Raw genomic sequence first — 13,698 nt, forward strand, 5'->3', positions numbered from 1 at the left:
AAAGGCCAGGCAGAACAACTCTGTCTTACGCACCCTGTGGAAAGAAATCAGACCCTGCAGGGCCCTGGTCTCACCAAGCCGGAGCCAGTGTTGAAAAAGCCCTGGCTCTGGTTGAGCCTAATCTAACTTCCTTAGGGCCCGGGACCTCTAGGGTGTTGCTATTTATGGACCTTAAGGTCCTCCGTGGGGCATACCAGGAGAGGCAGTCCCGTAGGTATGAGGGTCCTAGGCCGTGAAGGGCTATAAAGGTCAAAACCAGCACCTTAAATCTGACCCTGTACTCCACCGGGAGCCAGTGCAGCTGGAAAAGCACTGGGTGAATATGCTCCCATGGCAGAAACCCCGTGAGGAGCCTCACTGAAGCATTCTGCACCTACTGGAGTTTCTGGAACAGCTTCAAGGGCAGCCCTGAGTAGAGCGAATTACAATAGTCAAGCCTGGAGGTGGCCATTGCATGGATCACTGTGGCCAGGTCGGGGAGGGAAAGGTAAGGGACCAACTGCTTGATGCAGTGAAGGTGGGGAAATGTGTTGGGTTGAAATAAACAACAGACGAGTGACAAGTGTCATACGGGAGGCATCTCTCGAGCATGTCTGAGAGTCCCTTTTATTGAATATTACAGCATTGCCACCTATGTGCTTGTTGCTGATTGGTTAACACAAAGACAAAGCAAGGGTTGCATATAGGCTGCATATAGGCATTAATCATCAATAGGTTAAAGGTTGGGAAAGGAACACAGAGTTAGACAGGTATGAAAACCTCCTTGTTAAACTGTTACTATTGATTGATATTCCCATTCATAGATGTGGTCAACCATGCATTAAGAACAGGTAACCGAACATTCTAGGGTGGGTGAGCACGGAATGCTTCAGCTCAGCATGTGCAGAAGCAAAACTTCCCATCAAAAATGGAACATTTGTTGTGATTTGTGGGCAGGGAGATTATAAACAGTGAATATTCATTGGAATATCCACCCAGATTTGAATAAGAGGGGTTCACATGCCTTCCTCCTCATCATTTAATCATTCTACACTTTTCTGTACATTTTTGTGTAACATTCAAAATTGCAAACCATTTTTCAAAGGGGCCTTTCTTGCACTATAACTGCAGGAAAACAAAGTTCTGCCATGCGCTGGAATCCCTCCTTCAAAATACTGACTGTCTGGAGGCACACTCTGATTTCATAGGTTCCAGTTGCCCCCATATGCCAGGACCATGAACTTAGGTGCTTCTCAGTTGAAGGTGCAGCAGCAGCTGATGCTTAAGTCCTGACTGAAAATGAGTATGCTGCATTTGAGAATGTGATGACTGTGCAAAGTGGCTTTTAAAAATCCAAACCTACAAGGGGGTAAATAATGCAGCTGACTGTAAACACAGCTGAAACGCAATCTCATGAGATGTTCATGATGGTCAAAGTTGTGGTCACAGTTTCACTATGGTGTCAGTCCACTTTCAGTGAGGCTGATGGGCCTTTCCTCTCTCCTACAGGTCGCTAATGGAAGGTATTTGAGCATCTCAGCGTGGTCTCATTTTATTTTCTGTGCTGGAAACAGCTGAGAGTTTAGATACAGCAAGAATTAGAAATGTTGTTTTCATTCAATGTAGGGCACTTTTTCATTCCAGTGGCTATCATGGGAAATTCTGGAATGTCCTGTCCTTCCTGGCTGCCTCAGGTTAGAAATACTACCTCGGGTTAAGAACTTTGCTTCAGGGTGAGAACAGAAATCACGAGGCAGCAGCGGGAGGCCCCATTAACTAAAGTGGTGCTTCAGGTTAAGAACAGTTTCAGGTTAAGAATGGACCTCCAAAACGAATTAAGTTCTTAACCTAAGGTACCACTGAAAACTCAAGAATTACCAACAGTAAAAGAATGGCAGATGAAAATGATGGATTTTATGGAGCTAGCCGTCCGCAACCAGAAGGAGGAGGAACACCACGAAGAATGGAATAAATTTAATGATTATTTAGCTAAATTTGTTAAGCTAAAATAACAAATAGCGTCGAGATACTCAATGGGCTTAGGATTGTATTTATGTTAACTGATAAAATAATATGTTTAATACAAGAAGGAGAAGATTTAAATATGTTAATGTTTAATTTAAAGGGTATTAAAATTGGGATTTGGAAAACCGTTATAAGGATATGCAATGAAATTCAACTAAGGGGAAACGAGGCAGTCGTTTCACAAAGTAAATAACTGTTATTTTCAATACGGTTATGATTTATGTTTGTTATGTTTTGTTTGTTTTTTGTTTTTGTTTGTCATTAATATTGTAAAAACCAATAAAATTTTTGAAAGAAAGAAAAAAGTTTCAGGTTAAGAATAGACCTCCAGAACTAATTAAGTTCTTAACCTAAGGTACCTAAGGTACCACTGTATGAGTTCTTTGATGGCGGGTGAGACCTGACCTCTTTCTGAAGCTCTTCCCACATTCCAAGCACTGATAGGGTTTCTCCCCTGTATGAATTCTCTGATGGGAAGTGAGATTGGTGCTGTGATTGAAGCTCTTTCCACATTCAAAGCACTGATAGGGTTTCTCTCCAGTATGAACTCTTTGATGGGACGTGAGATGGGTGCTGTGACTGAAGCTCTTCCCACATTCCAAGCACTGATAGGGTTTCTCCCCTGTATGAATTCTTCGATGAGAAGTGAGATCCCCACTCTCACGAAACCTCTTCCCACATTCCAAGCACTGATAGGGTTTCTCTCCAGTATGAATTCTTTGATGAGAAGTGAGAATGTCCTTTCGACTGAAGCTCTTCCCACATTCCAAGCACTGATAGGGTTTCTCTTCTTTATGAATTCTTTGATGGGAAGCGAGACCGCTGGTGTGACTGAAACTCTTCCCACATTCCAAGCAGTGATAGGGTTTCTCCCCTGTATGAATTCTTCGATGGGAAGCGAGACTGCTCCTCTGACTGAAGCTCTTCCCACATTCCAAGCACTGATGGGGTTTCTCTCCAGTATGAATTCTTTGATGGGACGTGAGACTGTCCTTTCGACTGAAGCTCTTCCCACATTCCAAGCACTGATGGGGTTTCTCCCCTGTATGAATTCTTTGATGGTAAGTGAGTTGGGTGCTCCTACCGAAGCTCTTTCCACATTCAAAGCACTGATAGGGTTTCTCCCCTGTATGAATTCTTTGATGGGAAGTGAGTTGGGTGCTCCTACCGAAGCTCTTTCCACATTCAAAGCACTGATAGGGTTTCTCCCCTGTATGAATTCTTTGATGGGAAGTGAGACTGCTCCTCTGACTGAAGCTATTTCCACATTCCAAGCACTGATATGGTTTCTCCCTTGTATGAATTCTTTGATGGGAAGTGAGACTGTCCTTTCGACTGAAGCTCTTCCCACATTCCAAGCACTGATAGGGTTTCTCTTCTTTCTGAATTATTTGATGGGAAGTGAGACTGTCCTTTCGACTGAAGCTCTTCCCACATTCCAAGCACTGATAGGGTTTCTCTTCTTTCTGAATTATTTGATGGGAAGTGAGACTGTCCTTTCGACTGAAGCTCTTCCCACATTCCAAGCACTGATAGGGTTTCTCTTCTTTATGAATTCTTTGATGGGAAGTGAGAGTGCTCCTCTGACTGAAGCTCTTTCCACATTCCAAACACTGATAGGGTTTCTCCCCAGTATGAATTCTTCGATGGGAAGCAAGACTGTGGCTGTGACTGAAGTTCTTTCCACATTCCAAGCACTGATAGGGTTTCTCTCCAGTATGAATTCTTTGATGGGATGTGAGATGGGTGCTCTGACTGAAGCTCTTTCCACATTCCAAACACTGATAGGGTTTCTCTCCAGTATGAATTCTTTGATGGGACATGAGATTGTCCTTCCGAGTGAAGCTCTTCCAACATTCTGAGCACTGATAGCCTTTCTTCCCGCTTTGAGTTCTTTGATGGGAACGGGAACTCTGACTGGAGCTCTCTCCATACTCCCAATTTTGATATGGCTTCTCCACTGTGTGCATTTTGTCATGGTCTCCCCCATTCTTCATTTCCAATTCATCACCACCTACAACAAAGACAGAAACTAATTAGATCCTCAGGAAGAAATGGAGCCCCCAATTATTTAACAATGCTAATGAACATTTGTGAAAGAGGAAGAACAGAAGATGTGAGGTCTTTCTACAGAGGTCAGAAACCCAAACCTGACAGACATTACCTCAACTTCACAAACAACTCGGTGTGTGAATGCTGCCTCCAAGTTGCTATGGAAAGGGTGACTGTCACTCCAGAAGGCCGTTTTTTCAGTTAGGTCTGTTCTCAACTGTCGAGTGAGAGAGAGGTTTTCTGTGAGAGCACCTGCTGCCTGTTTTATGCTGCTATGTGCCTCAGAAAAAGTCTGTAAAGTCTCATACAGATAGAAGCACTTGTAATTCCCTCTTCATACCTAATGTAGCAGTATTATTTGATGTTGAATTATTTTGGTTTTTTGAGTGTAGCTTATTGTCTTGACTAACGAGTGGGATAAATGTAGAAATAGTCTAAATCAATAAAGAATATATATATAGATATATTAGATATAAGCACATGTAAACGTGTTTTAGTATATCAAGTAATGTAATGTGTTCTGTTTAAACTCTAAACAGAGAATCTTGTGGAGTCTTTTCTAGAAGAAAAAAAAAGCTATGTTTTTCAAGGGTCAAACAACCCAGGGCAACCTACACACATATAAATACCACAGAAAATAGGTTTGGGTCCCACAAAATCCAGAAAACCACGAGTAATCCAGAAAACAGGTGGAGAGTGTTGGAAAACTAGCCCCCTCCGGAGACGCTGGCCCCTCTCCCAGGCTCCCGGGGCTTGTTTGCCGGTGATCTACTCTGGCTGGCATCCTCGCAGTCCAGGGAGATCTTGATAGGCGACACCTCCCTGTGTGGAAGATGCACACCCCCTTTCCCCCTTTGCATACCAGCAGGAGAAAGAAGAAAATCAGAAAGTCTACATCTCTAGTTTATTTCTGACTGCACAACTGTACAAAAACATGTCTGTTCAGTTCAGTCTCCTCCAAGCAACTGACTTAGACTTCCTTCACATACGCAACAGGAAGGTCTCAAATTACACAAAGAACAAATCCCTGTGAATCGCCCTGTGAACTTCCTGGAATATCCATTCCCACGGTCAGGGGCATCATGTGATGTAAACACCGAGCTGCCAGTTTGCAGCTGCGTAGTACTCATATCCCAACAGAGAGTTGTAAAGTGACGTGTTTTACCTCAGAAATTGACATTAACATTTTGACCACTTTGCCAGTGTACTCTTAATTATTCTCTCAGAAACAATTCTTAAAGGCAGATTGAAAAGTAGAAATTTTTAGGATGCATAGAGGAAATTCTACACAGTGGAATAGGAGAATGAGAACAGTGTTATACAGATTTGAAGTGAAACATGAAGAAAAGAAAGATTGCCAGAGTCATGTGACAGAATTTTAACCATCACTGAAAAGCTAAAGGTGGCAGAATATTCTATGTCTGAAGAACAGAAAAGGAGCTATATTCTAGGATCTCTTGGGGGGGGGATTTGATGTTTTCATATCACATTTAACACTCTGAATTAACAGAGGAACACATTGAAGTTACTGGGCAGTTCAGACAAACCTGGTCATTGTTTTAAAAGGCATGACTAGACAAAGAACATTCACAGTTGATCTCCTCCTCTTCAGGGTTCATGGTGGGGATGTGAGAATCCCAGGTGCTGTTGGTCTCCATCCAAATAGTGGAGGTTCCTCACATAGAGGTATGTATGGAATTTCAAAACTGATCTTATGATCCAATGGGGAGCTTTACCAAGAGGGTCCATGATTCCACGATTCTCCTCCTTGACTTCCTTATGCAGACTTCGTTGCTTCTACTGCTGTGTGATGGAGCAGTAAGTTTTTTGACATTGCTAGGGCATTAAGATCACGGCACTGGTATTAGACATTTTGAGCTGCCAATACATCGTGGTGGCCGGGGAGCTGTGATGTATTCCTAACTCAAATTGCCTGCAGATATCAAAGGCGCAGGCAGGCAGGCAGGCAGGCAGGTGGTGGAGCCCAGAAAGGTGCTCACCTTCTCAATCTCCACCCGCCTGCCTGCCTCCCCCCACCCCCAGGCTGAGCAAGCCCCAATACCTCTCTGGCTCCATCCCTCCATGTCCCCATCACCCCTCCCCTGGAACTCACCAGATCTCTCTGAGAGCCCTAGAGAGGAACGCTCAGAGGTTGTGAGGAGGGATGCAGGAGACAACCTGACCAGGTCAACCGTCCATCTTCCCCCTTCCATCCTCGCTAGCTTTGCAGGATCCATCTCTTTCATCCTTCCTGAGGAGTCAAGGAGCCAAAACAAGCTGCAGGGTCCTGGGAGAGAGGAAGAAGCAAATGGAGCCTCAGAGGCCCTGCAGGGAAGAAGAAAAGAAGAAGAAGAGTTTGGATTTGATATCCCGCTTTATCACTACCCTAAGGAGTCTCAAAGCGGCTAACATTCTCCTTGCCTTCCTCCCCCACAACAAACACTCTGTGAGGTGAGTGGGGCTGAGATACTTCAGAAAAGCGTGACTAGCCCAAGGTCGCCCAGCAGCTGCATGTGGAGGAGCGGGGAATCGAACCCGGTTCACCAGATTACGAGTCTACCGCTCTTAACCAATACACCACACTGGCTCTCACTGGATTCTCTTGCCCCTGGAACAGCACAAATGGGGCAGCCCCTTCCCAACAGAAACCCCATTTATAAACATTTCCAGTGGTTCCAATTTCCTCTGTTTACTCCTCTCCCCACTTCGTAAGGCCGGCACGGTCTGCACAATAGAGACCTGAGAATAGATCCCATTGAACTCAGTGGGGCTTAGGGATAGAACCAGTCACCATCTTGTCCCCAAGCCTGAAGACTGCAACGCCAGGCATGCTTATCTATGGTATCATAAGGCAAAAGTTCATAAAAGTTTTCATAGTCATAATAAGAAACTCGATTCTTAAAGTTTGGGGGGAAATATAAAGATTTATTTTAACAGAAAACAGCATGGTGATTTTCCCCATTAGAAACATTATCTTTGAAAAAAGTAAATATGAGGTTAAATTGGCCGACATATAAAGAGGTGTTAACAGAAATTGACAACCAGTTAAAATTAAAGGACTTTGAAGAAGTAAGAGAAAATGTAATAGACTGGTTACAATATTTACAACTAAATGAAACTTTAAAAAATCCTAAAAAGAAACGATTTAGTTATCAAGTGTCAAGATTGCAGAGAGAAATAGTAGAAAGTAGTACAAAACTGCTGTCAAAAATGAACGATCTGCTTTTGGAATGGGACACTAAAGAGGACCAGGTCAAATGCGCTATGATAAAATGGGTAAAGGATGTGGGACGTAATAAATTAATGACGGACTGGGAAAGGCTTTGGAAGTTAGATTTGGAAGTTAGGCCGCCGAGACCACATAACACCGGTCTTGAAAGACCTACATTGGCTCCCAGCATGTTTCCAAGCACAATTCAAAGTGTTGGTGCTGAGCTTTAAAGCCCTAAACGGCCTCGGCCCAGTATACCTGAAGGAGAGTCTCCACCCCCATCGTTCAGCCCAGACACTGAGATCCAGTGTCGAAGGCCTTCTGGCGGTTCCCTCCCTGCGAGAAGCCAAGTTACAGGGAACCGGGCAGAGGGCCTTCTCGGTAGTGGCACCCGCCCAGATGTCAAAGAGAAGAACAACTACCAGACTTTTAGAAGACATCTGAAGGCAGCCCTGTTTAGCGAAGCTTTTAATGTTTAATAGATTATTGTATTTTAATATTCTGTTGGAAGCCGCCCAGAGTGGATGGGGAAACCCAGCCAGATGGGCGGGGTATAAATAATAAATTATTATTATAGATTTGAAATTTTCTGCATGTACTTTACTGAAGGAGAACTACATGAAAATGATCTATAGGTGGTATTTGACCCTGGTTAAATTTGCAAAATGTACTTCTCACTCGCTGGATCAACACCTTGTTGTGGTGAGTGGGCTTGCACGTTCCTATGACCCTTGTGAGCAAAGCCCTCGGGAATCTTGTACTCCCAGCAGGGTCACCCTAGTACTTTCCTAATAATAGTGGAAGCGATGCAGAGAGTGACTCTTCTGAATATTCCGTGTATACCAGTAGTATACAAGGAATCTTTACAACCCCAAGTAGCTGATTCCCCAAAGAATCTGCCCTGCAAGCAAAAGAAACCTCTGACAAGCACTTGAAGAACCCCAACCTGGAAACAGAGCCCCATGTGCTTCCCCATCTCAGAAGTCCCACCTGGCCCTGAGGGAACCGGATTCGCAGGAGAAACAGTTCCCCTCTCCTCTCCTCGGACAAGTGAAAGGAAGTCTCCCCTGCTGAAGAGATGGCAGCCCTGCTTGCCTGGAATTCACATTTTGCTGACCACGCTGCACTGATTCTCCCAGTCTCCTCGCTAGAACAGAGGAGCAGGAACATGATGGTACAGCACCTTCTCCCTCGTCACTGAAGGAGACGCAGTTACCACCATCTCAAACCAATGCGAAGCTCTTGCTCCTGCCAAAAATTACCCACAATGCAACTGCGTGACAATCAAGTGACCTAGCTTTTCTCCTGGAATGTGGCCGGGTGCTCTGCATGCAGCAGAGATCCTTGTTTTAAAGCTTTCTCTCCCACCATTGCGTCATAATGATCCTGGAAACATGGACTGCGGATGAGCAGTTACTCAACGGATTTCATTCATTCTCAACTGGGGCAGATCTAGGGGTAAAGCGTGGAAGAGCGAACGGGGGCGTGGGGGTCTTAGTCTCCACTACCCTACGTGCCATTTCAAGCCCTCTCCCCTCATTCAAGTCATAAGCCAGGGCAGTGTTAATCCAATTCAGCCACTAGGCCACTAGGCCCTGTTGGTAATTAACGCTGATGTGACCCAGATGAGGCAGAAATCTCAGATCTGAAACTTGTGGGTTGAAAGGGAAATTTATGCCACAGACCTTATTTTGCTGAACCCAAAGGCATCTGTAGTTTTAGGAGGGGATCTCAATGCCAGATTGGGCCCTAATCATCATGCCCTTTATGCACAGCACAAATGGTCTCCTCCCAACTGTGAAGCCAGTGGATTCCGCCTCACCCGTTCTTCAAAGGATCAGAAATCAAACTTTGCAGGCATCTGCTTGGCTCAAACAGCATTCAGGCTAAACCTCTACGTCTTAATGGTGCCCTTGAAAGTGACTATCCTCTCTGGCTCCAGAAGGAGAGCTATAGATCAGGGGTCAGCAACCTTTTTCAGCTGTGCTGAGGGTCCACGGTCCCTCAGAGCATGTGGTGGGCCGGACTATATTTTGAAGAGAGAAAGAAAAAACCACGCTTTACTGGACCATCCGCGGGCCGGATTTAGAAGGCGATTGGGCCGCATCCAGCCCCCGGGCCTCAGTTTGCCTAGCCCTGCTCCTGACAATGTACTCCAAACCTGCCTGGTGTTTTTACATGAGCAGAATGTGTGCTTTTATTGAAAATGCATCTCTGGGTTATTTGTGGGACACAGTTCCCTAGACCAGATATAGTTTGCTATATAGTTTGGTATGCAAGGTACGTCCTGGAGGCTGACATCAGTATAAATGACCAAACTGATTAAAGAACGAAAAAAGCTGAGCTACGTTAGAAAAGCGATCCAATCAGAAGAGATCTGGCTCTCATCGCCCGGCTAAAAATGTAGCAGTTTCTGCTGTCTCCTCGATCTGCTAGGAGAAAAGACACAGTAGCGATGCTGGCCAAGAGGAAGAACACCCTTCCTCCTCCTCCTCCTCCTCCTCCTCCTCCACTCTTGATCGAGACTCCAGGGCTCTCTCTGCAGGCTCCCCCCTCCAAGACCCCCCCCCCACGGGGCCAAGCAAGAAGAGCGGGGCAGAGCCCTGGCCCCCCGCCCCCTCCCTGGCTTGGCTTGGGGGAATGTCTGCCCCCCCCCCCGATCTGGCCAGCCCCCCAGGCATCCTCCCCCGCAGCCCCTTCTCCCCATTGCACCCGGAGGGAGAGGGAGGCGAGACTCACCCCCAGGCAGCTCTGGCAAGAGAGAGAGGGAGACGGAAGCAGCCCCTCCGCTTGCAGGCGGGAATGGCGAGGGAGGGGCTTTTGCTGGGAGGACCTTGCCCCCCCCCACGCCTCCACTTCCTGTCCTCTCTATTTTTTTTTTTTAATAAATATTTTATTCGTTTTTGCGTAAAAGACAACAAAGCAAAACAAAACAACAAACAATACACCAAAAACATACAGAATTACACAAACATAACATACTACAAAAAACAGAAATAAAAACAATCTTATCTTCATATTAATCTTGCATTAACTTGTTTCTCTGACTTCCCCGAGTCTCCCTTCCCTGTATTCCAATTCATACAATTAAACAACAAATCCCATTCCTCTGTCATAATTAACCTCTTTTCTGATTTGAATGTCTTAATATAGCTTATTCAATGCTTAGAACTTAGAATGTTGGGTCTTCTGATCCTTAAAATTTTACTCCAATAACCTTCTACATTCAATCTGATGTTATTTTAACATTCATTAATCTTGTAGTGTTTCTGTAAATAGTCTTTAAATTTCTTCCAATCTTCCTCCACCGTCTCTTCACCCTGGTCTCTGATTCTGCCAGTCATTTCTGCGGATTCCATATAGTCCATGACTTTCATCTGCCATTCCTCCAGCGTGGGTAATTCTTGTGTCTTCCAATACTTTGCAATAAGTATTCTTGCTGCTGTTGTGGCGTACATAAAAAATATCCTGTCTTTCATACGTACCTCTTGGTTGACCATGCCCAGGAGAAAGGCCTCCGGTTTCTTTGGGAATGTGTATTTAAATACTTTCTTCAGTTCATTATAGATCATCTCCCAAAAGGTCTTAATCCTTGGGCATGTCCACCAGAGATGAAAAAAGGTACCTTCAGTTTCTTTACATTTCCAACATTTGTTATCGGGCATATGATAAATTTTTGCTAGTTTGACTGGTGTTATGTACCATCTGTATATCATTTTCATAATATTTTCTCTTAGGGCATTACATGCCGTAAACTTTAGCCCAGTGGTCCATAACCGTTCCCAGTCGGCTAGCATTATGTTGTGACCCACATCTTGTGCCCATTTAATCATTACTGATTTCACTTCCTCATCCTGTGTATTCCATTTCAGCAGCAGATTATACATTCTTGACAATACCTTAGTTTTGGGTTCTAGCAATTCTGTTTCCAATTTTGATTTTTCCACCTGGAAGCCAATTTTTCTATCCAATTTATATGCCTCCATTATCTGATGATAGTGGAGCCAATCACGGACTTTACTTTTTAATTTGTCAAAACTCTGCAGTTTCAATTTATCTCCATCTTGTTCTAGTATCTCCCAATATTTTGGCCAATTGGCCTCCATATTGAGTTTTTTGACTGCTTTTGCTTCCATCGGAGATAACCACCTTGGAGTCTTGTTTTCAAAGAAATCCTTATATCTAATCCATACATTAAACAATGCTTTCCTGACAATGTGAATCTTAAACATTCTGTGAACTTTAACCTTGTCATACCATAAGTAAGCATGCCACCCAAACGCATTATTGAATCCTTCTAAGTCCAGTATATCTGTATTTTCAAGAAGTAGCCATTCTTTCAGCCAGCAAAAAGCTGCTGCTTCATAGTAAAGTTTCAAGTCTGGCAGGGCAAAGCCTCCTCTTTCCTTTGCATCTGTTAATATTTTAAATTTTATTCTTGGCTTTTTGCCCTGCCAGACAAATCTGGATATATCTTTCTGCCACTTCTTGAAACAGTCCATTTTATCAATAATCTGCAGTGTCTGGAACAAAAATAACATTTTTGGCAATACATTCATCTTTATCACAGCAATACGACCTAACAGTGAGAGTTTTAGATTAGACCATATATCTAGATCTTTTTTTATCTCCATCCAACATTTTTCGTAGTTATCCTTATATAAGTTCCCATTTTTTGAGGTCATAATAATTCCCAGATATTTCACTTTTTTCACCACTGTCAAACCTGTCTCATTCTGAAACCTTTCTTTCTCTTTTTCTGTTAGATTCTTTGTCAAAACCTTAGTTTTTGTTTTGTTGAGTTTAAAACCTGCTAATCGACCAAACTCTTGAATCAGTTCTAAAACCCTCTTCACACTGGACTCTGGCTCCTGCAATGTCAAAACCAAGTCATCTGCAAATGCTCTTAATTTAAATTGTTTAACTCCGACCTGTATCCCTCTTACCATCTGGTCCTTTCTAATCATATTCAGCAACACCTCCAGGACCGATATAAAAAGCAGAGGGGAAATAGGACAACCTTGTCGTGTTCCTTTTTCTATTCTGAACTCTTCAGTCAAAACATTGTTAACAATTAATTTTGCTTTTTGTTCAGAATAGATTGCACCTATACCATTTTCGAACTCTTGGCCTACCCCCATACTATGGAGATTCTTTTTCATAAAACCCCAAGAAATGTTATCAAAGGCTTTCTCCGCGTCCACAAATACTAAAGCTGCTTTTGTGTTTATTCTTTCCTGTAAAAGTTCCAAAATGTCAATTATATTCCTTACATTATCAGATAGGTGCCTTCCTGGGAGAAAGCCTGCTTGGTCCTTGTGAATCTCCTCCACTAAAACCCTCTTTAATCTTCTAGCCAAAATGTCAGCAAAAATTTTATAATCCACATTAAGTAATGATATAGGCCGATAGTTCTTAAGTTGGTGTTTTTCCGATTCTGTCTTTGGTATGAGAGTCACAAAAGCTTCTTTCCACGTTTCTGGTGTCCTTTTCCCCTGTAATATGTCATTACATATATCCTTCAAGGGTTGAATTAGCCAGTCTTTCATTGATTTATAATATCTTGCCGTCAACCCATCAGGTCCTGGGGACTTGCCAAGTTTCATATTTTGGATGGCGCTCTCTACCTCTTGTTCTGTTATCCTGCAGCTCAATTTAAATTTACTTTCTTGAGATATTTCCGGTAGCCCATTTTCTTTCAAGAATTCCTCCATATCTGCTTCCTTCTGTGGTTGTTGTGAATAAAGCTGTTTAAAGTATCTTTGAAAGGCACTCCTAATTTCCACTGGGTTCTGAATAATTCTTCCTTCCTCTTCTAAATTTGTTATTGTATTCATTTTCTGTCTCTTCTTTATTTGCCATGCCAATAACTTTCCACATTTGTTTGCTGATTCGAAAGTTCTTTGTCTCATTTGTCTGACCTTCCATTCAATCTCTTGATTTATCATTTGCATGTATTGTACTTGATATAACTTTATCTCTCTCAAGATTTGTTGTGATTTTGGATTTGATCTCAGTCTTTTTTCACCTTCCTTAATCTTTTCCAATATCTTTTCTCTTTTTTCCTGTTGTAATCTCTTCTTGAGTGCGTTCTGTTGTATCAAAAATCCTCTCATAACAGCTTTACTTGCGTCCCATACAGTTCTTTTTTCCACCGTAGTGTTTAAATTTATCTCAAAATAGTCTTTCAGAGTTTTCTGGGCCTTCTTGGTTATTTCCTCATCTCTAAACAGAGAGTCATTCATCCTCCATCTGAAAGAACCAGTTGGTTGTAAGTTCATTACCATCTTAACAGCATTGTGGTCGGAGTAAGTCTTTGGGCAGATTTCTACTTTTTTTGTCTTTGGTGCCAGTCCTCTTGTGATCCAGATTTGGTCAATTCTTGTCCATGTCTTTTTGGCTTCAGAAAAGAAGGTTCCTTCTCTTTCTAA

The 13,698-nt window shown here is 43.1% G+C and overlaps 4 protein-coding genes across 6 annotated transcripts in view; 1 reads left to right on the forward strand and 3 right to left on the reverse strand.

Moving 5' to 3' along the window:
• Nucleotides 1-10,067, reverse strand: part of LOC310672774 (uncharacterized protein) — a gene marked incomplete at its 3' end in the record, with an annotated part of 40,427 nt that extends 30,360 nt beyond the window's left edge. The window contains exons 1-2 of the mRNA XM_083430426.1: nucleotides 10,007-10,067; nucleotides 8,258-8,414 (exon numbers count right to left, since the gene is read on the reverse strand). The remainder of the gene's footprint in view (nucleotides 1-8,257; nucleotides 8,415-10,006) is intronic.
• LOC310670646 (uncharacterized protein) overlaps nucleotides 1-13,698 on the forward strand; it is a 306,280-nt gene that overhangs the window by 169,137 nt on the left and 123,445 nt on the right. The window lies entirely within an intron of this gene.
• LOC310670577 (uncharacterized protein) overlaps nucleotides 1-13,698 on the reverse strand; it is a 100,588-nt gene that overhangs the window by 56,331 nt on the left and 30,559 nt on the right. Inside the window, exon 1 of one of the 2 annotated variants that reach the window (XM_083426138.1) lies at nucleotides 6,057-6,100. The exons of the other annotated variant lie outside the window; for it this stretch is intronic. The gene's annotated coding sequence lies outside the window, so the exon portion shown is untranslated. Of the gene's footprint in view, nucleotides 1-6,056; nucleotides 6,101-13,698 lie in introns of those variants that run through there. 2 annotated transcript variants of the gene reach the window in all.
• Nucleotides 1,688-6,381, reverse strand: LOC310672775 (uncharacterized protein). The gene is made up of 3 exons (XM_083430427.1): nucleotides 6,170-6,381; nucleotides 2,364-4,018; nucleotides 1,688-1,827 (listed from the first exon to the last, which is right to left on the reverse strand). Exons 1-2 carry the CDS (start codon nucleotides 6,300-6,302, stop codon nucleotides 2,364-2,366), a joined length of 1,788 nt encoding a protein of 595 aa, XP_083286553.1. The 5' UTR covers nucleotides 6,303-6,381; the 3' UTR covers nucleotides 1,688-1,827.

This window comes from Podarcis tiliguerta (genome assembly GCF_965153285.1).
Source record: "Podarcis tiliguerta genome assembly, chromosome: 2".
NCBI lineage: Eukaryota > Metazoa > Chordata > Lepidosauria > Squamata > Lacertidae > Podarcis > Podarcis tiliguerta.